Source organism: Hylobates moloch, unplaced genomic scaffold (genome assembly GCF_009828535.3).
Source record: "Hylobates moloch isolate HMO894 unplaced genomic scaffold, HMol_V3 SCAFFOLD_13, whole genome shotgun sequence".
Lineage (NCBI taxonomy): Eukaryota > Metazoa > Chordata > Mammalia > Primates > Hylobatidae > Hylobates > Hylobates moloch.
Genome location: NW_026652288.1, coordinates 30,666,642 through 30,687,734, shown reverse-complemented (window position 1 = coordinate 30,687,734; position 21,093 = coordinate 30,666,642). Strand labels below are relative to the sequence as shown.

General features: G+C 49.9%; 1 protein-coding gene across 2 annotated transcripts in view; it reads left to right on the top strand.

Moving 5' to 3' along the window:
• Positions 1–19,594, top strand: part of GALNT14 (polypeptide N-acetylgalactosaminyltransferase 14) — a 231,735-nt gene extending 212,141 nt beyond the window's left edge. Inside the window, exons 11-15 of one of the 2 annotated variants that reach the window (XM_032172611.2) lie at positions 321–413; positions 4,952–5,035; positions 5,512–5,656; positions 17,720–17,839; positions 19,003–19,594. In XM_032172611.2, the coding sequence (XP_032028502.1) occupies positions 321–413; positions 4,952–5,035; positions 5,512–5,656; positions 17,720–17,839; positions 19,003–19,161 (601 nt within the window). In that variant the 3' untranslated portion in view covers positions 19,162–19,594. The remainder of the gene's footprint in view (positions 1–320; positions 414–4,951; positions 5,036–5,511; positions 5,657–17,719; positions 17,840–19,002) is intronic. The other variant, XM_032172613.2, reaches the window with a different exon arrangement.
• The last annotated feature ends 1,499 nt before the right edge of the window (positions 19,595–21,093 follow it).

Genomic DNA, 21,093 nt, shown 5'->3' with positions numbered 1-21,093 from the left:
AGATATCTCATTATGTGTATGCAAATATTCCAAATAAAAAAAACCCAAATCCAAAACACTTCTGGTTCCAAGCATTTCTTGTAAAGGATACTCAACCTGTACTAAAATCTTGTGTCTTGGGGTAAAGACCCCTTTGGAGATTGGGTGGGGCTTGGCTGGGCTCAGTGCCCTGGGAACAGGAATGATAGTCAGTTGACCGTGGTGGCCCCCACCTAGGTGGACCTGCCAGCTCAGCCCACACATGTGTATTTTAACTGGCACTCGCAGGGCCTCTCAGACAGCCCCTTACTGACATTCCTTGTCACTCCTTGTCTTCCCAGGAACACCAAGCGGACAGCTGAAGTGTGGATGGATGAATACAAGCAATACTATTACGCTGCCCGGCCATTTGCCCTGGAGAGGCCCTTCGGAAAGTAAGTGTCCCTTCAGGTTGAGGAGGGCAGAGACTGCAAAAGAGCCCAGCTCATAGGACCGATACAAATGGGTGCCGATAGGCCAGTCAGCTTAGCTACCCCGAGCTCCCGCAGGGCCCAAGGCTGTGGCTTCTTTCCTATTCCTCAGAGCTCCTGCCCAGCTCTGGATGTGCAGGGCTTTAGGCAGCTCTTGTGGAATGACTGCCTGGCAACCTGGACTGCCAGCTCTCGGGGAGCTGAGCTGTGCCTTGTGCAATGGACCAATATTTCCTGCTTTTTGCAGAGAGGAAGGAGGCAGGACTAGACAGCCTTAGTCCTTCTAGGTGGGACTTCTTCCCTCCAAGTTCTAGGTCATCCAAGCCTAAGCTCTCTCCTTCCTTGGAGGAACAGCATGTGTACAGATGTCCTCTACAGCAGTGCTCAAGCTTCATGGGAGGAGAGGACAGAGAAAGGAATGTTTATTAAAAGCTAGATACCAGGCTGGGCGCAGTGGCTCACGCCTGTAATCCCAGCACTTTGGGAGGCCGAGGCGGGTGAATCAAAAGGTCAGGAGTTCGAGACCAGCCTGGCCAATATAGTGAAACCCCATCTCCACTAAAAATACAAAAATTAGCTGGGCGTGGTGGCGGGCACCTGTAGTCCCAGCTATTCAGGAGGCTGAGGCAGGAGAATCACTTGAACCTGGGAGGCGGAGGTTGCAGTGAGCCGAGATCACGCCACTGCACTCCAGCCTGGGTGACAGAGCGAGACCCCATCTCAAAAAAATAAATAAATTAATTAAAAATAAATAAATAAAAGCTAGATACCATTACATAAGGCATCTCATGAATCCTCCCAACTCTGAGGAATGGGCATAATGACTCCTGGTTTATAGATGAGGAGACTGAGGCTTCTATAGGTTAAGCTTCTTGCCCTAGATGACACCATGGCAGACGGGGATGGCGGCTCAAACCACACCTGTCTGATTTCAAAACCTGGAGTGACCCTGTATTCCCCAGCCCAGGGCTGATTAGAGTAGAGAAAAATAGCAACTTCACTAATGCTATCATTTATATTTCTTTGGGGGCAACCAGTGGCTTTTTGTCATGCTAACATCACCCACTCATCATACGAAGGCTGTTGAGCAGATGGGTTTTTTGCAGCCTAAATTCATAGGTTGAACCCATCACTGAGTGGGAGGATTAAATCAGAACCCACCAAAATGATTTGCACCTCTGAAACCATAAATCCATGCCGCCCCTCAGGTTCTCTCACTCCAAACCTCCAAGGCATTCATTTTCAGTCCTCATCAGAACTTCCAATCTGTTGGCCATATCAACCACATCCCCCTCACTGCCTTCCCTCTCTAGCTTGGATTCTACTCTTTTAAAAACTGAACTCAAAAGGTCTTGTCCTCAGACCTTCTGTGCTATTGTCCATCTAGCAACATCATCCCCACAGTTCATCCAGGTTCAACCTTGGATGAATCTGACTTTGCACCCTGTCCTCCTGTGCACACAGGCTGCTGAACAGAACTGGGAATGCCAGCTGGTGCTACTAATAATACACCATGGTCGTCAGTCTCAGCAAGGCCCGCAGTCTGCCCACTGGCCCTGCTGCCTCTCCTAGCTAGCGTTCTCCCTCGATCTTCATTAAACCTCCACTCTTCCCAGCCCCTAGTCCACCCCCCTCTTTCGCTGGCAGCAGATGACACCTTCTGTTTTACAGATGAAATAGATGACATCAACTTCCCAAAACAAACCAACCCATTAACTTCACTGCATCTGCAGCATCCTTCTCTGTCTCTTGTCTCAAAGGACAGGCTGCACTTCCTGCTGTGGTCTCCATCCCTCCACCTGTACTCTGGATGCACCATTCATCGCTGCATTCATTCATAAATCAACATTTATCGAGTTCCCACTGCCTGGATTCATCTCCTCTTGCCTCCTGGCGCAGGGCCTCTCAAATATTAATGTGCACGCAGATTTCCTGGGGATCTTGTTAAAATGAAAATTCTGACTCTGGAGGTCTGTATTTCTAAGAAGCTGCAGGTGATGCAATGCTGCCGGCCTGAGTGCCACAATTTGAGGAGCAAGGTTCTACCGAGGAGGTTCCCAAACTAGTCTGCATATCAGAGTCCCCTGGGGAGTTTCAAACCGACTGCAGTCTGTGCCCTTCCTCCGGAGAATTGGTTTACTTGCTCTGGGGTGTGGCCTGGGCTGTAGAATTTTTCTAAAGACCCCACACCAGGTGATTCTAACATGGGGACAAGTTTGGGAACCACACTCCTTAGGGGGCTTTGCCCTCTGGGTGCCTCCACTCTCTCCCTGGTCCCTGGTCTCTCTTCTGCTGCATTATTCCCATCAGCATTTAAACTTACTCAGTGTCTTACATCTTAAGAAAAAAAAATAGGAGGGGTAGGAAAGAAAACATACTACAAAAACCCTCCTTCAGTCCAACATTGCTCATCATACACACTCTGTCCTTTCCACTCCTCCAATGCCCAGCTTCATGAAGCAGTGGTCTGCTTGCTTTTCCCCACTCCCCTCCTCGCTCCTGGCCCCCAAGCCCTGAGACTGCTCCCACCTGGCTCCCTCGTGACTTCCTTGCACCCTGTACTGTCCTCTTTCGCTGCCCCATCAGCATGAGTCTTCTCCCACCCCTGGCCCTTCTGGTGTCCCCCGGTCCCTAGGCTTCCAGAATCCTGCAGGCCTGGTGTTTCTTCTGCTGCTAGGCACTGCTTGCTTGGTCCCATTTGCAGGCTGTTTCCTCTTCCTACTCCTTGTATGATGGTCTTGCCAGAGGGTCCGTTAAAAAGCCTCTTCTTACTACATATTCTCTCTGGCATTAAGCACTATATCTATGCTGCTGATATTTGCATCTCTATTTCTAAGCTAAACCTATCCTTTGAGCTCCAATCCCTTCTATCCAATTATCAACTGGACACATCCACCAGGATGTCTCCCTGGTACCTCCAACTCAACAAATCCTAAACTGAACTCATGACGTTTGCTCCTAAACTTACTCCTCATCCGATATTTCCCATCCCCATAAAGAGTTTTCGTTGCACCTGTTGCCCAAATCAGAAATCTAGGTGTCAACCTTGAATCCCTCTCCTTCTCTTCCCCATCCAAATGATCACCAAGTCTTGGTAACCCTGCACCATCATGCACTGAGCACGCAGGCCCTTGCTAAACACCCAATATTCAGCATTTTAGAAACCTGACCTTCCCATCCTGATGGAGCTTAGAGTCTGGTGATGAGCTGTGTTTGGTGCTCTGTAAGAAGAAGTTCTAGTGCAATCTTGAGGTGGGGAGTGGAAGGAAGTGAGTTGGACAGGAAGCAAGGCCAGCTCTATGTGTTTGCCCAGGAAGAACAAGACATGGCTGTAACTTAGGTGGGTGCTGAGAGGTGTGGAGGCACTCAGCCTGTCGTTCTTCATTCCTACCCCCACTTCCCTGTTTGAAAGCATGATCAACACCTGAGTTTCCACAGCTGCCTCCTCACTACCCTCCCTGGCCCCAGCTTTGCTCATCAGACCCATTTGTGGGCCAGCACTGAGATGCTCTCAAAGTACAAACCACCTCTTGCCCTGCTTAGGACCCATCAGTTTCATCCCAGTGCCCTTTAAACAAGTCCAAACTCCTTGGCAGTGCCTCACAGGACCCTTTATGGTCTGTCTTTGCTTTCAACTCACCCGTTTCTGCTCTTCCAAATCACCACCCATACATTCACATACACATCTATTTTAAGATCCTGCAGCACTCTTCCTGCGCGCAGAGCTGCTTTCATATCTTCACATGTGCTTATCTGGCTCTCCCCACTGCCTCTAGCAGGGGTCCCTACCTCTGGTTTGTCTAGATAATGTCCCCTTTTCCTTCCAGATACCAGCATCACCATTACTACCTTGACCACCATGGACCCGACAAGCAAGGGTCCCCCTCTGAGTTGTTCCCATAGGTCCCTCCTGCTCATCCTATGTCACCTGGGCTGTGATGGCTTATTTCATTATCTTTGCCTATTGTTCAAAAGATTTCCATAGTATCCCACATTGGGTACAATGCCTGACACATAGTAAGTGCTCAATGAATAGGCGATGAACAAATACATGACCAGGCCCCAGAAACAGCCAAATAAAAGGATTTTTTGAGACTGAGGCAGCGGGGAGTGGTGTTTCGGCTGCAGAATCCAAAGAGAAATTGTGAATAAGCAGGCCCAGAGCCCCAGCAGTGAATTATTAACAACACACTGAATGTTCTTGCAGCTTTATTTTGAATGAAAAGTAAAAACACCCCCAAATTCCATCTTCAAGTAAAAGCACCAGTCCTCACTGTCATTACTGCACCATTGTGAGATATTGCTAAGTGTTTCCATAGCTCTGTCTGCAGTTATAGAAATCTGTTCTTGCTTAATTTCCCCAGCACCCTCCAGAGAGATGTGAGCACAGAGCATGGGCATGGGTTGCGCTTTGTGCTCTCGGTCTGGACTGGTGTTGCTGGCGCCTGCCTCTGACAGCTGTGTTTTGTCTTTGTGTCTGTCCACAACCCCGTTGCCCCCAGTGTTGAGAGCAGATTGGACCTGAGGAAGAATCTGCGCTGCCAGAGCTTCAAGTGGTACCTGGAGAATGTCTACCCTGAACTCAGGTATCCATCCTACCTGTTGGAGCTTTGGCTGGCTGAAAGGAGAGGTCCTCAGCTGGCTTGGTCTAGAGAAGAGGCAGACAATGATCAACTGGATGAGGGCTTTTATGTATATCGGAGGTCTAAGAAGACCAGTTGGCTCCCTTCACCCCTAAAACTAGGAGGGACCCTGTACTGAATCAGTAGCATGAAGGATTTCAGTTAGCCAGTAGCAGTATTTCTCACCTGCTTGTGTTTGAGCCCTGACTTATGGACTCACTGACACCAGCTTCATTGCAGGGACACATCTCCCTCTGTAGCTCCTGGGTCTTTCCTTGCCACCTCATTCTTAGTGGCACCCTGCCCTTCTCCAAGCAGTGCAGATATTTTCTAACAGCCCAGCCCTGCCATTCTCGGAACACTGCCCACCCTCTCCAGCTGGTAGTCTTGCTAATCCAATGAGCAGTGGACTCTCCTCTCTCCCTGTGACTCTCCTCCAGCATCCCCAAGGAGTCCTCCATCCAGAAGGGCAATATCCGACAGAGACAGAAGTGCCTGGAATCTCAAAGGCAGAACAACCAAGAAACCCCAAACCTAAAGTTGAGCCCCTGTGCCAAGGTCAAAGGCGAAGATGCAAAGTCCCAGGTAAAGTAACTGGCTAAGGATACAGGACCATGTGTCACAGTAGAGGGAGGCAGCCAGATGACTCTGCCTCCATCACCTGCTCTTACATGACATCAGATGCCCATTTATTCCCAGAGACCAGTAGTGGAGCATGAGAAGTGTGATCCCCCCACTCTGCCACTGTGCTTACACTGCTTGCTTTCCAAGTGCAGAGTTCCTCTGAAAGACAGCTTAACAGGCAGCATCCTGCCTATAGGAAATTGCCCATTAAGTTAGCAGGAGCTTAATGAGTTTGTTGTAGTTGATGTCCTACCTGCTGGCAGCAACCGTGGGCAGGGTCAGGCAAGGCCAATGGCACAGCTAGCTCGCAGATGTGAAATGCAAAGGGGGAGAAGACTACCGCTGGGCGACACTGCCTCCTGGGACAGGACGGAATGCCTGCTCTGTGAGTCTCCCAGCTGATTTAGCTCTGACTGGCAGGTAGTCACATCAGATTTGGTAAAACCATCACTGTCTGCCACCCTGTCTCTGGGCAGCATCCTTCTTCATCCCCAGCTTCACCTCTGTATCTCCTGCCTCCCCTAAGTCTGTAGGACCCCTTGTGGTCCCTTCTCTGAAAGGTTTCCTGTGCTTTACTTGATTCATCAACAAAGTACCTCCCCTTCCCTGCCATGTTTTTTGGGACAGTCTTCTCCCATCTGAGGCTAGAACTGTTGTTTTAAAGGTCACTGACAAATTCACAGCCCATCTCATAGCACTTGGCCTGCTGACTGCCTTAAAGCACGGTGGCTCACGCCTGTAATCCCAGCACTTTGGGAGGTCAAGGCGGGTGGATCACCTATGGTCAGGAGTTCAAGACCAGCTTGGCAAACATGGTGAAACCCTGTCTCTACTAAAAATACAAAAAATTAGCCAGGCAGGGTGGCACACGCCTGTAATCCCAGCTACTCAGGGGGGTTAGGCAGGAGAATCGCTTGAACCCTGGAGGCGGAGGTTGCAGTAAGCCGAGATCACACCATTGCACTCCAGCCCAGGCAACAATAGTGAAACTCCATCTCAAAAAAAAAAAAAAAAAAAAAGGAAAAGCACTTTTCTCTATGGCTTCCTTGCTAACTCCTAACCCCCACTCTCATACCCTTCTGGCGGGTATTCACCAAGGTTCTCAGCTCACTGTTCTTTTCTCTACAAACCATTTCTTGGAGATTTTTTCATGCTTCCAGCTTTGACAGTTTCCTGTTTATTGATTCACAAATTCCATATCTTCATCTATCCGTGAATTCATTTATTCATTCAACAGATACTTCTCTATTAACTGTGAAGATGCAGAGATGAAAGACGAGGTTGTAGGACCTGAAGGGCCCCTCAAAGGGCCTAATGTAAAAATAAGCTAGAAAGTAGCCATTATGATGTAATCTCTGTCCTGGATGGAGTTTTGTCCAGGGTACCATAGAAGTTGCAAGAGATGGCATCCAAGTTAGGTGTGAGGCTCAGGGAAGGTTTCCAACTGGACTTGGAAACGAGGTGTATTCTCAGAGATGAGTAGAAATAGGCCAGGGTGGGAAGGGAAGAAAGGGTGGCCCAGGAAAGACCTGGAGCTGAGCAAGGACGCTGGTGAGGATGCTGCCTTTGCGGGATGGTGGGAGAGTAGGGTTGGAGAGTGGGATGTGAGGGGAGGGAGCAGCAGTGAGGCTGGAGAGAAAGCAGGAGCCGAATCCTGGTCTCTCTTCCCATGCTGAAGAGGTTGTGTTTTGTCCTGGGGAACAGGATGCTATGAGATCTCAGGAGAGGGTTGGGAATTGCAGATTTGCAGGTGCTGAAGAGGTTACTTTTTGTCCTGGGGAACAGGATGCTATGAGATCTCAGGAGAGGGTTGGGAATTGCAAATCTGCAGGTGTAGATCTCCTACCTGGACCCTCTCAACACTGGCTGATTGAGTCCATGGCCACACTGAACTCACTTGTGACTCAAGTCAACAGATGGCCAGGAGCATCTGTCAGGCACCCTGGCTGCCTCCTTGTCCCTCTAGCTCTCTCCATGTGACCCCCTTCTCCCAGGACCCCCAGTTCCAGCCTAGTCCAGCTCCTGCAGCTCTTCTTTCTCCTGCACCCCTCATTGTCTCATTTCTCAGAGGGGCTGCTCTTAGATCCCATGTTCACTTCTTTATGCTAGATCAGCATTCCTCAATCTCAGCACTCTTGACATGTGAGCTGGATGTTTATTTGTTGTAGAGGCTGCCCTGCGTGTTATGGGTGGTCTAGCAGCAACCGTAGCCTCTGCCCACTCTTGCCAGCAGCACCTCCCCACAACACAACTCAACATAAGTCACGACCATCAAAAGTGTCTCACACGTGACCAAATGCCCCCCTGAGGGACAAACCCACCCTAGTTGGGAGCCACTGGGTTAGATTACAGCAACAGCGTCCACTTGCTTCTCCTGCCCTGGCTGCAGCCCTGCCCCTACCCTGACATTGCGTGTGGTCACTAACCCGTTGTTCCCAGTCTCAGCACAGACATCAATGGCTCCGATTGTCTACCACAAAATACTTGAGGCATCTCAACCCCGCTCCAGCTTGCGGTGGCTTTTCCAGGAACCATATCTCTACTCCAGTAGGGCAGGGGAGGGAGCTGCTTGAGTCAGACAGGAAAAGGGAAAGGAAACTGAGATGTTGATTTTGCTTAAGGCATGACTGCCTGGATGAGAATGACATAATTTGCTCAAGTGGCATTTTACAAAATGTTGTGAGTAGGTGACACACATCCTTGTCTTCTGAATCTGTGTGTGGGCAGTGCTGGTGGGCAGCAGCCAGAGTGTTGTCTTCCCCCTTTCCCTGGGGCAGGAGTGTGCTTGGTCTGTTTCCAGCAGAACAGGGGGCTTTTCTGGTACCTGACGCCTTGGGCTGCATAAGGAAGTGGGAAGAGAGGAGCCGGGTCTCTATGGGCCTCAGGGAGGGGCCCTGCAATGTCCTGGCCCTGAGGAGAGTTGTCAGGCCTTTATTTGACCGAGGGTAGTAGTGCCCATCCCAGCTGACCCTCCTGTCATGTGAAAAAGGAGAGGGACAACAGTCGTCTGCGGGCAACTCACACTCATCCTGGGCATGGCCTGCGTGTGAGCAAAGCATCTTCTCTGGAAGATGGTACTGAGATGCCTCTCCTCTCTGCCCTGGAGAGAACAACAGAGTTGGTGTCACCACAGTGTGAATGTGGGGTGCTGGAGGAATACTCCTAGACAGAATGATGCTCAGTCCACTTCACAGACTGTACCACGGCCCAGGGACCATTCCTGCTGGGATGCAAGGTGGCCTGATGCTGGGTGAGACACAGACCTGCCCTCCAGGGCCTACGGCACGACTTGGATACATTTCCAAGTAATCTGGAGGTGTTAAACCCACATGGGACTGATAGAAATCCACATGACCATGCCAGCTAAGATAATATCCCTGAGTACGTGTGCGTGCGTGTGTGTGTGTGTGTGTGTGTGTGTGTGTAGCATACACTGTCATAGGACTGACTTATATGGCCTTTCTCTTCTTTTCAGTGTCTGCTCCTCCTTCCCATATAAACTACCAGTCCTGTCTTCCTGCTTCCCAACCCCTTCTGCTAACACTGGGCTTTGTCGCATTCTCTCCTCTTATGGCTGCTTTGCCCCCATCACCTCTTCCCACCTCTGTCCTCCTACTTGTCCTGCCTCTTGGCCTGTCCAGAGGGAGTCACATCTGCCCCTCAAACCCCTAAACATGGTTTGTTCAGTCTTCTCTGCTCCCACTTCTTTTGTCTCTGAGAGGCCATATCAGGGAAGTGACATAAAAGCCTGTTAAGTAGATGTTGCTATTATCCCATCATATAGATACAGGCCGAGGCCAAAACAATGAAACCAAGGCTTGGAGAGGTTACCCAGAGTCCAGAGTCGTATGCTACCAATAAGGGTGAAGATAGATTTGGAGAATCTAGCCGCATATCATAGCTCTGCTCTTGCTGATGCTGGAGAGTCAGGTCTGGCTCTGAGCTCTTTTAGACAAGTTTAATCAGGGGAGAAGACACCTGCCCCTGAAATTCCTCTTCTAGGTTGTAAACATTAAAACCATAAATCAGCTCCACCTTGACAGGGGAGAGTGGCAAGAGATTCTTCTTCTTGGCCAGTTTCCAAGGACAATCTTTATGAAAAGATGAAGGAAGGTTGTACTCCCATGTCAGGGTCTCGGGTGGAGGACAATGCCAGAGAGTAGTCCCCTCCCTGATGTTATGGGCATTGGGACAAGAGCATGAATGGAGGCTCCTACTCCCGATTCCACACCAGAATGTGGGACACACACCATGCTGGCTTCCTGTCTTGCCTGCCCCCATTTCTTCACACCCTGGCTGCACATCCAAGCTGGGTCACTCCCAACTAAATGGTCCCCCTTGCGCCTAGGGGTGTGTACTAGGGATATAGTCTACCCTCAGAGGACACGCTCAAAGGCGAAGAAGCAAAGCCCCAGGTAAAGTAACTGGCTGGGGATACAGGACCGTGTATGAACCCAGGGATGAGATCTACATAGGTTTTTAAATAAGTCTTGGTCCTTTTGGCCTGGAGACTCTAGGGTCCTCAACTGTGGAGTAAAAGCACCAGAGAATGGGAACCAAGGGCTGAGTTCAGCTTTAGCTCCCCACAGTCTCTGCAGGCAGGTGAGCCCCAGGCTCTGGGGCATCCTCATTGTTGAAAGGAGACTGTTTTGTCCTCTGGTTCTGATACTGGCTCCGGATGCTGCTCCACCCCCAGTGCTATCCATTCCTCACCCTGCCTTCCCTCCCTCTCTTGGCTGGCTTGTCAACCTTGGGAGCAAAATGTTTAATCTGAGTGTGTATTGAAGATGTCAGAAAATTGATGCCTTAGGTGAAATGCGAGAGAAATACATCATCCGTTTGTAAACATGTGAAGCCCAAGAAGTCTCCAGGTTAACAAGTTTCCTCTTAACTTTATTGGACTCTAGAAAAATATTTGTGAAAGGTAGAAAGAATACAGTGCACCAATCTAGTTTCCATCCCAATTTAAAGAAAGGGGAAAAACATAAAATATATTTTTAGCTCGCCCTTTTACCTGTATCCCAGTGTGTGGGCTACTGGCTGTGGAGCATGCAAGGTGGGTACCCTGGGTGGGCAAGTGAAGATAAAGTCTTCCCCTAACCTGGACTGGCACTGGTGCCTCGAAGTGTGTGAGCCTGAGTCTGCTGGTGGGACAGGCTGCCCGCACACCACCCTCCCTGCCCGATGCCACCCTCCCTGCCCGCATGCCACCCTCCCTGCCCACACACCACCCTCCCTGCCCAATGACAACCTCCCTGCTGGATGCCACCCTCCCTACCCACACACCACCCTCCCTGCCCGATGACACCTTCCCTGCCCGATGCCACCCTCCCTGCCCACACGCCACCCTCCCTGCCCAATGACACCTTCCCTGCCCGATGCCATCCTTCCTGCCCACATGCCACCCTCCCTGCCTGATGTCACCCTCCCTGCCTGATGCCACCCTCCCTGCCTGCATGCCACCCTCCCTACCCACACACCACCCTCCCTGCCCAATGACACCCTCCCTGCCCAATGCCACCCTCCTTGCCCGCATGCCACCCTCCCTGCCTGATGCCACCCTCCCTGCCTGATGCCATCCTCCCTGCCCGATGCCACCCTCCCTGCCCAGTGCCACCCTTCCTTCCTGTGCTTTCTCAACACAGCCTTGGGAATGGCTCCATCCCTGCCTCCAGCATAGCTCCTGGGCAGAATTCGAAAGGAAGGTCTGTAAGGTCGTCTCTCTTCTTGTTGGCTCCCCCCCGGTCACCATCGTCAACACAGCAGACAGCAATTGAGCATTTGCTAATGGAAAGCACCACTCTGGGATAGGTATTAACCCATTTGTTCCTTGCAGTGATCCTCTTAGAGACTGATGTCATCCTCATTTTACATACAAGGGAACTGTATGTACAGAGTTGAGTAACTTGCTCAAATTCACAGGTTAATAGGCAGCTCTGTGGGGATTCTAGCCCTGGTATCATCCCAGGGTCCAACAACATGACCCAACAAAGATGTACTGAGTGTGGTCTTCAATTGCACCTGTAAGTGTAATCTTGCCACATGGGAGGAAAGGACAGAATGGGCTGGCAATAAAGAAAAGACCCCAAAAGTGGGTTCATCAAAGTTTCCAATGGAAGGAGGTGTGTCTAGGAGCCCACCAGGTCATCCTGCTGCCTCTGGAGAAAAAGCCTCCACCAGGGAGGGGCTGAGGTAGACCCCAGCACAGCCATCAGTGCACTTGTGCTGTTGTCACAGTTGGTACAATCACTACAGCTGATGCGTCAGAGAGCCAGAGGCATCACGAGGTCAGTTCATTTGAATTCAGGCTCATCCATTCTAGATGCCTTGTTTGAAGGGAGAGCTTCAAGGCTATGTCTCAGGGACCATGGAGGTACCCAGTATGGACTAAGAGGTTCAAGGCCCTGGATACTTGGCTCAGGTCCCACCTCACCAAGGAGAGACCAAGTTCAGAATCAACCCTGGGGTCTGCTTCTGGCATTGCCAGAGTAACCATTGGCCCCTTTGATCCTCAGTCTCCCCTTATACAAAACGGGAACCGTAGTGGTTATGAGAATTAAATAGACAATGAATGTGAAGCAACTAGCACCAGGCCTGGCCCTTGAAAGAGTCTCTTACAAGCAGGCGTCACTTTGGCTGTCTAACTACAACAAAACCAGCAGTGCTGCCCTGCCCATGCCTGGTGGTGTCACCCCTTCTGGAGAGAGTATTGACAGATGGGGTAAGGGAGGCTTGGAGAGACTGCCCAGGTGGTATGTGAGTAATGCCAGGGCATGGTTCAGATACAGGCCTGCCACCTGCAGAGCCCAAGCCCTTCAGGTGAGACTAGGGCTTCTAACCCTCAGCACTACTGATATTAGGGCCAGATCTTTCTTTGTTGAGGGGCTGTCCTGTGCAGCATAGGATGTTTAGCAGCATCCCTGACCCCACCCACTGGCAGCTAGAAACACTCCTTTACCCAGCCATAGAACCAAAAATGTTTACAGACACTGCCAGAGGTCCGCTGAGTGGGGAGAGTTGAGAGCCGCCGCTCCAGGTTGATAGTTTCTTGCCTACCAGAGGCGGGGGCCCTGGGCCCTTCCAAGACCAGCTCCTCTGCCTGGGCCCAGGCTCGTCCTCACTCCTGCCTCTTTTTTTTTTTTTTTTTTGAGATGGAGTCTTACTCTTTTGCCCAGGCTGGAGTGCAATGGCATGATCTCAGCTCACTGCAACCTCTGTCTCCCAGGCTCCAGCAATTCTCCTTCTTCAGCCTCCTGAGTAGCTGGGATTACAGGCACGTGCCACCACACCTGGCTAATTTTTGTATCTTTGGTAGAGATGAGGTTTCACCATATTAGCCAGGCTGGTCTCGAACTCCTGACTTCGTGATACATCCATCTCAGCTTCCCAAAGTGCTGGGATTACAGGCAAGAGCCACCGTGCCTGGCCCTCTTTTAGTTGCGTCTTAAGACAATCTTTCATCCCTGCTTCGCCATCCTGTGCAAGACCACAAGCCCCAGGCTGGGTGCTGTGGCCCCTCTGCGTCCCAGCTTCCACAGCTATGACCAGACTGGCATCTGCTAGCGAGAGAAGGTTACTGACCCCCTGCCTGTCCCCTCCCTGCTCCCACCAGCAGTGGCTATCTCCAGACATGTCCTCCAAGCACAGAAGGTTTCAAGGCTGTCTGGCCCAGTCCATCCCCTCCTCATTCATTGATGACTCCCCTCCTCCTCAGCCCCCAGCTGGCCTATCCCAGTGGAGGGGGCAGGGCCACCCACACCAACCCCCAGGGCGGTCTCTGGGTTGCCCTTCCATGGCTACAGCTTTGGGATAGGAGGGACGGTTCCCAGACCAAACCGAGGGTTGGTCTGCTTATTCTCATGGCCCAATAATGAGATACAGATGAACTGGGAAAGAAGAGAGTTTATTTCTGTAACCGGGTACAGAGACAAAACCTGGAAATTATCGCCAGACCAACTCAAAATTACAAAGTTTCTCAGAGCTTATATACCTTCTAAGCTGTTTGTCTACTTGTAAGTGTGCATTCATCTAAAGACATAAATGATTAACTTCTTTTAATCTGTAACTAAGGTCTGAGTCCTGAAGACCTTCTCCTGGAGCCTCAGTAAATTTACTTAATCTAGATGGGTCCAGATGCCAGGGGTGATTACTCTTATCTTGTCTCCTGCTAAATCATGGAGGTTTGGGGAGTTCCTTCAGACCCCAATAAAACTTGTCTGTGGAGGTCTGGGGAGTTTCTTCAGACCCCCAATAAAACTTGTTTAATCCTAAACGGGTCCTGTTAAGAATTCCTTCATTATCTTGTCATGCTTCAAGGCCTAGGAAAGGCCTAGGCAAACTCTTGGTGGGCTTTTGTTACATATAAGCCTTTGTAAAAGGGCACTGGCCCTTTCAGCCTTTAACATTTAACTTACCCACTCAGTCAGGGCTGAAACAGTTGTCTTGGAGGCCTGCCTGTTCAGCCTTTAGGGAGACCTGGCCTGCCACAGGACCTCCATCATGGGCTAGGCTTTTGCCAGGCCCCCAGATGAAGCCACCAGCAGAGGGCCCAGCACTCAGAGAATCCAGGCCAGACCTGCTGAGCAACCTCTGCTGCCTTCCTAGAGTCTGTTTCTGACTGCAGGATTCTTTTAATAAACCCATTCATCACGGCCCTTCTGGGAAGTCTGACAGGCTGCGGAATGGAAATCCGAAAATGCTCTCCTTGCTTCCCGCCTGCGTGCTCCTGTCTTCTCCTGCTTCTCCTCCCTCCTCTCCTCTTTCAGATGTGGCCAGACATCAGCCTTCCTCTGGGACATGACGAGGCTAAGTTATTGAAATGCCAGGAAATACCAACTAATGGAAAGTCCACTTAGCATGAGGGCTTCATTAGCTGTGCCTGTTCACACATTCTCCTTGGGGGTCTTTGAGATGTTTTCATCAGGTCCCGGCCTAGGGATGCACCAGATGCCCAAATGCATTTCTTCCTGAGAGGCGTCTGTGGACAACAAGGGTCAAGGATGTCAAAAGAACTCCCCACCCACCCACCCATCCAGCACTTCCAGTTTTGAGACCCCTAGGATATTAAAAAAGAAGAAATGCCAAAGTGGGCTCTCAAAAGAGGCTTTTATATTTAATCAGTTAATGCTTTTAACACAAAAAACGCAACGTCATTGTATGATGGTGATTGTAAGATAATGGCAGGATTTATTTTTGAAATACTAATTTGTGGTTCCCTACAGACTCTATAGTCAGGTAATGGGTCAGAAGGAATGAACTTTGTCTTTCCCTTGTACTGACCTCAGAGCATATGGCTTCCTGGTAGTCCAGCTGTTGCATTTGACCTTTTGGCCCTTCTCTCTCCTCCCCACAGACCAAGGAATATTCTAGGCCCACCTTCTAGATCACATTCTGGATATTTAGGACTTCAGAATCCTCCACCCAAATGGCCCCAGCCTAATTCAAAACCCTGCGTGGGTCTCATCCCTGGGTTTGTCCTCCGAGGGTGGACTGTGTCTCTAGTACACATACCCAGGTCCAAGGGAGACCATTTAGAGGGGAATGACTCAGCTTGGATATGCAGCCAAGGTTGGGGAGGAAAAAGGGGGGCGGCTCAGGCTAGAAGCCAGCACTGTGTGTATCCTATGGTCTGGTGTAGAATCCAGAGTGTGGGCCTCCATTCATACTCATGGCCCAATTACTCTATTAGAGAGGGCACTATTCTCTGGCCTGCCCCATCCCAGACCTTGGCAAGGGAGTACAACCTTTGTTCATCTTTTCATAAAGGTTGTCACTGGGAACTGGCCAAGAAGAAGAATCTCTTGCCACTCTCCCCTGTCAAGGTGGAGCTGATCTTTGGTTTTAATGTTTACAACCTGGAAGAAGAATCTCAGGGGCAGGTGTCTTCTCCCCGGATTAAAGTTTCTAAAAGAGCTCAGAGCCAGACCTGACTCTCCAGCATCAGCAAGAGCAGAGCTGCTGGAGAAAGTTGGTGTGGGGGCCACTTGCTGGTATATGACTTTGGATAGCCTCTCCGAGCCTTGGTTTCATCATCTATAAAATGAGGATAGTAGTAATACCTACTTAATAGGATTCTTATGAAAATTAATCAATCTGTGTAAAGTTGTCAGGATAATGCTGGGCACATCATAAGCGCTCAATAAATGTCAGCTCTTATTAGCAGCAGCAGCAGCAGCCTGGTCATTGCACCACCTCTGTGTGGACAGACTTCTTTCCCCTTTCAGCTTATCTTGGAGAAAGGCAAATGGGATGTGTAGAATGTGATGTTCACAAGGCCAGAGAAGAACTTCTTGATATGTCCCAAGGAATATATCTCATGACTTTTTATTATAGAAAATTTCAAATATCTATAGATACAGAAGTTGAATAGTATAAAAAACGCCCATGTACCCATTGCCCTGCTGTAAGAACAAGACTCATGGACAGTCTTGTTTCGTCTATATTTGCATCTCTCCCAAGGGAGTGCTTTCTGATCTAGGTCTTCTCCCAACACCAACAGTTTGAAAAGGGATAAAAGAATCCTTATGCCGGAGCCATTCTCCCACTAGGCTGGTGAGTCCCAGATCAAGAGAGCCAGGCATCATTGTCCAGCAAGTCAGGTTGACTCAAGGTGGACGTATTCAGGACAGCAGAAGGTCCTGAGCCTGTGGGAGTGGTTCCTCTGAACCACCCAGGTCCCAGAAAACAAAGTCTTTCAGCAGCCCGTGGAGGACAGGAGAGGACCAGGGACCAGAAGGGAAGGTGCAGAACAAGAGACAGATGACCACCATGTCTGCCTGGGGGACACCTTGTCCTAGAGTAGGAGGCTGGCCTGCTAAGTGGACTTTTTCATTCTTGGGCCAAGGGGAAGTAGCCAATGAGTAACCTGGTCCACAGGCTCAGGGTCAACTTGTTTCAGGGATGTAGTGGAAACAGATACAGCCCTCAAAGGATCCTCTGCAGCTTCCCCAGGGGACCCAATTCAGGAATCATCTTCTTTGCCCCCAGATGGAGGCAAAGGGTAAATGTTACCTTATTTTACAACCTGTGGTAAAAAACTGCTTATGCCAGTACTTTCTGCCCCACTGACTTAAGAACTGGGAAGTGCTTGTGGTTTCATAAGCCAGTTACTCTGTGATCTCTGGTACTTTGGAGGAAAAATGTTGGAATCATCCCTCATAATGAACGACACAGCATGCCCTTCTTCCTGATGCCAACAGAACTCTGCTTGTCAATCCAATTTCTCAGCTTCTCTCCCTGCAAGAGCTCAGGGGCCAAAAGATCTATTATCCTGGCACATGCACCCTCCTGAAATAATCTGAATCCTCATAACATTCTTCTTTCCCTAGACCCTTCTTTATTCATTCCCTTGGAACACTTGTTCCATTTGTCCTTCCATCTGCCTCTTGTCATAACTCTCATGTGCTCTAGTCTCATGTGCTCTAGACACTGACTCGGACTCCCTTTCAAAGAACAGGGGAGAGTCTAAAGGTATCTGATATGGAGGGGTGGGGAGTTGACCTGCTAGATGGCTGTTTGAAATGTCAAGTGCTAGGAACAGACCCCCTCGAGATGTTTTCTCCAAACAGAAACTGTGGAGCACACAGCTCTGCTGGGATTGTTGTTCAGGCTCCCCCTCAAAGCCCAGAATTGTTCAGGACTCCCAGAGGCAGCCTGAATGGCCCAGGCCCAAGCCCCTTCATGGGGTATGGGATGGAGATTTCCATGGAGATATGACCTCCGAGTCTCTGGCACTTGACCACCATGTCTGCCTGGGGGACACCTTGTCCTAGAGTAGGAGGCTGGCCTGCTAAGTGGACTTTTTCATTCTTGGGCCAAGGGGAAGTAGCCAGTGAGTAACCTGGTCCAGAGGCCCAGGGTCAACTTGTTTCAGCATTTTCCAAGGTAACTTTGATGATCATTGCCTACTGCGACCCTTGGTGCTTCTTACCAACCTGTGCTAATCACACCCACAGGTGTGGTTGTATCCCACGAGTGGTGGCTTCCTGGATCCTGAACAAACCTTCCTGGTCTCTTTCTCCCCAGGTGTGGGCCTTCACGTACACCCAGCAGATCCTCCAGGAGGAGCTGTGCCTGTCAGTCATCACCTTGTTCCCTGGCGCCCCAGTGGTTCTTGCCCTTTGCAAGAATGGAGATGACAGACAGGTAAGTACTCAGCAGGTCCCTGGGATGTGACCATCTCCGTAATGTGACTGCCTGTTGAGGGCTTAGTCTCATGAGCAGGAAAAGAGAGAAATTGTTAGAAGAGGAAGAGTTGATAAGTGAGGTCAGGAGAGGGAGGGAAAGTGCTGCCTGGGATCCCCTCTGTGATGCTAGCAGCAACGGCAACATCCACCCTCACTTGTCAGCCTGCCCCATGAAAGCCTATTGATTTCCACTGACCACACCATGCCCACTCATCTTCTACTTTCCTGTCATTGCTCTGTTCCCCACCTGGGATCCCAAACAAGGATCTCAGGGTCACAAGGATGAGCAAGACTTGACCCTTGCCTTCAGGGCCCTGGGCTCTGGCAGTGTGTCCCCCAAACTTCCTAGCATTCTGGACGCACCAAATGCCCAGTTCCTCTAGCAGCAAAGTGATGTCTCCATTCAGTTTCTTGCCAACTGGGTATTGGTGTTAGAGAGAACAAGATTCAAATGCCTGTTTTATGGTTTACAGGCTGTGTGACCCATGGCAGGTTACTGGACCTCTCTGGATGTCCATTTCCTCCTCTCTGAAACGGGGTTGAGGATGTCCACTACACAGGGCAGCTGTGACTGTCTCTTGGCAGTAACGTGCTCAGTGCCCTCTCCGGGGTGCTTCCCCTGATGTGTCCAGTCCCTCCTTTGTCACGCGAGGACAAGTGTGAGAACCTGCTGCATGAGACCTGCCTCTCTGCTCTGGCCCCTCGTGTGCTGACACATTTTGAAGAAGCCCCCAGCCCCTCCTGCCATCACACTCGCTGCTCCCAGCTCTTCCCCACTTCTCTGCCATCGTGCAGATGCTGAGTGTGGATCGTTTCTTAGGTTGCTCCTGTGACTAACTCGCTTCACGTTTTCTGGGGTACTGCTTGGAAAGTTATTGCCTCCTAATGAGTTTTCCTAGTAAACATATTGATTTTGCTTTTAACTTTTTTTAATCCAATTTAAAAAAAGAAACCAACAATAATACCCGGCAGAGCAATTAGTTGCAGTTTTAGAGCTTATGAAACCACGAAATCAAGTCTCTGAGTGACCCTAGACATGAGGCACCTACCTTTCTGATAATGCCAGAACTCCCATATTACTGATGGCACCTAGTTCATTCACTCTCCTCTTTGTCTTACCAGCAATGGACCAAAACTGGTTCCCACATCGAGCACATAGCATCCCACCTCTGCCTCGATACAGATATGTTCGGTGATGGCACCGAGAACGGCAAGGAAATCGTCGTCAACCCATGTGAGTCCTCACTCATGAGCCAGCACTGGGACATGGTGAGCTCTTGAGGACCCCTGCCAGAAGCAGCGAGGGCCACGGGGTGGTGCTTCCCTGGACCAGAACAGACTGGAAACTGGGCAGCAAGCAGCCTGCAACCACCTCAGACATCCTGGACTGGGAGGTGGAGGTAGAGCCCCCCAGGACAGGAGCAACTGTCTCAGGGAGGACAGAGAAAAACATCACAAGCCAATGGGGCTCAGAGACAAATCCCACATGTTCTCAAGGCCATTAGTTCCAGTCCTGGCCAGTCTTTCCCTGATTGGTATCTGGAGACAGAAACCTAATGGGAAGTGTTTATTGTTCCTTTTCTTACAAAGGAAGCACTCTCTAGTGGCCAGAGAGAAAAGCCTTCTTTTTCACTAGGCCAGGACTACATTGAGAGATGAAGAATGGAAGCTGTTTCCAAAAGAAATAAAGAGAAACTTAGAAGTTGTCTCTGGACATCTCTTGTTCTTTTCTTCTTATGTTGGCTCAGGGCTAAGCTGAGCTCTTCACGGAATAGGGGCATGGGGTGGGGGGCACCTGTGGCAGATCGGACAAAGAAGACAGGGAGATGGGGATCTGTGCCCTTATCCTGGGCTGCCACCAACTAGCTGTGGGATCTTAAAATGACATGTAACTTCTTTGACCCACCATTTCCTGTTATGTCAAATTAGGAGAGTGGGACCAGATCAGGGGTTTCTACTGATGATGCACACCTGCCACATTCTGCGGAATTGTCTAACTTGGAGGCTGTGGAGATCCTGGTTCAGTAAGTGCGGGGTAGGGTCCAGACATCTCAGCTGATTCTGACACCACTCCTTGCTTAAAAACATTACCCTAGGATGATCTCTCTGGCTGCTAGGGCTTTATGGCCTGTGGCCTTTAGCATAGAAATTTCTTACTCTAATAAATCCCCAGCTTACTGGTGTGCCCTGGGAATGGGTTATGGTGGTTGTCCATTCTTATCAACTAGGGTTTAAGAGAAGAACCAATCCATATGAAGTTCCCAAAATATGCCCATACCTTCTCTGCCCAGGTTAGTTTCCTACGTGCTGTTTGGTAACTGACTTTGTTATCCACTGCTGCATAACAAATGACCCTGAAATTTAGCAGCCTAAAGCAACACACATCTATTCCCGTATGGCTTTTGTGGGTCAAGGATACAGGCATATCTTAGTGAGATCCTCTGCTTCAGGGTGTCTTACAAGGCTGCCATTAAAGTGTTGGCCAGGGCCACAGTCATCTCAAGGTTCAACTGGAGCAGGATCTGTTCCAAGCTCACTCAGCAGTTGTTGGCAGGATTTGATTCCTCGCAGGCTGTTGGCCAGAGGGTGCCCTCAGTCCCCTGCCATGTATGCCTCTCCAGCATCACCGCTTGCTTCACCCAGGCAAGTAAGCCCAGATGGCAAGCGTGCCACCAAGACAGAAGTCACAGTCTTTTATAAACTCATCTCAGTTATAAGTTATTTGCCCTTGCTTTTGGCATATTTTATTTTAGAGAAGCAAGGCATCAGGTGTAGCCCGCACTCAAAAGAAAGAATTAATGTCAGGAGGCAGCGATTGCTGGGAGCCATTTTAGAATCTGCCAACCACAGGAACTATTATATTCTAAGCAGGTATCTGTTTCCCCTTCATCCAGAAAGCCCTTCAGTGATGGGAATTAGTTCAAGCTCATCATTATAAAATCCATTACTGCAGACTGCTATAGACTTGGAAAGTAAAGAGTCGAGTGTGTGCAGCCCCAGAAGCTCCTCTGGTGTTGGATCTGTTTGTTTCTGCCATGCCCTTGTGGCCTCCTGTAGTTACGATGTGGCTCTTTTGTCGAAGCAGTTTCGCACCACACTGGGAAAGAAAAGGGAGGTCATGGGTAAATAAAGCCATCTATAGAAGACATTCTGATGGCTCCTAAGCTCTGTGTCCAGGCTCTGTTGAAACCAGGTCTGCAGAGAAGAATGACA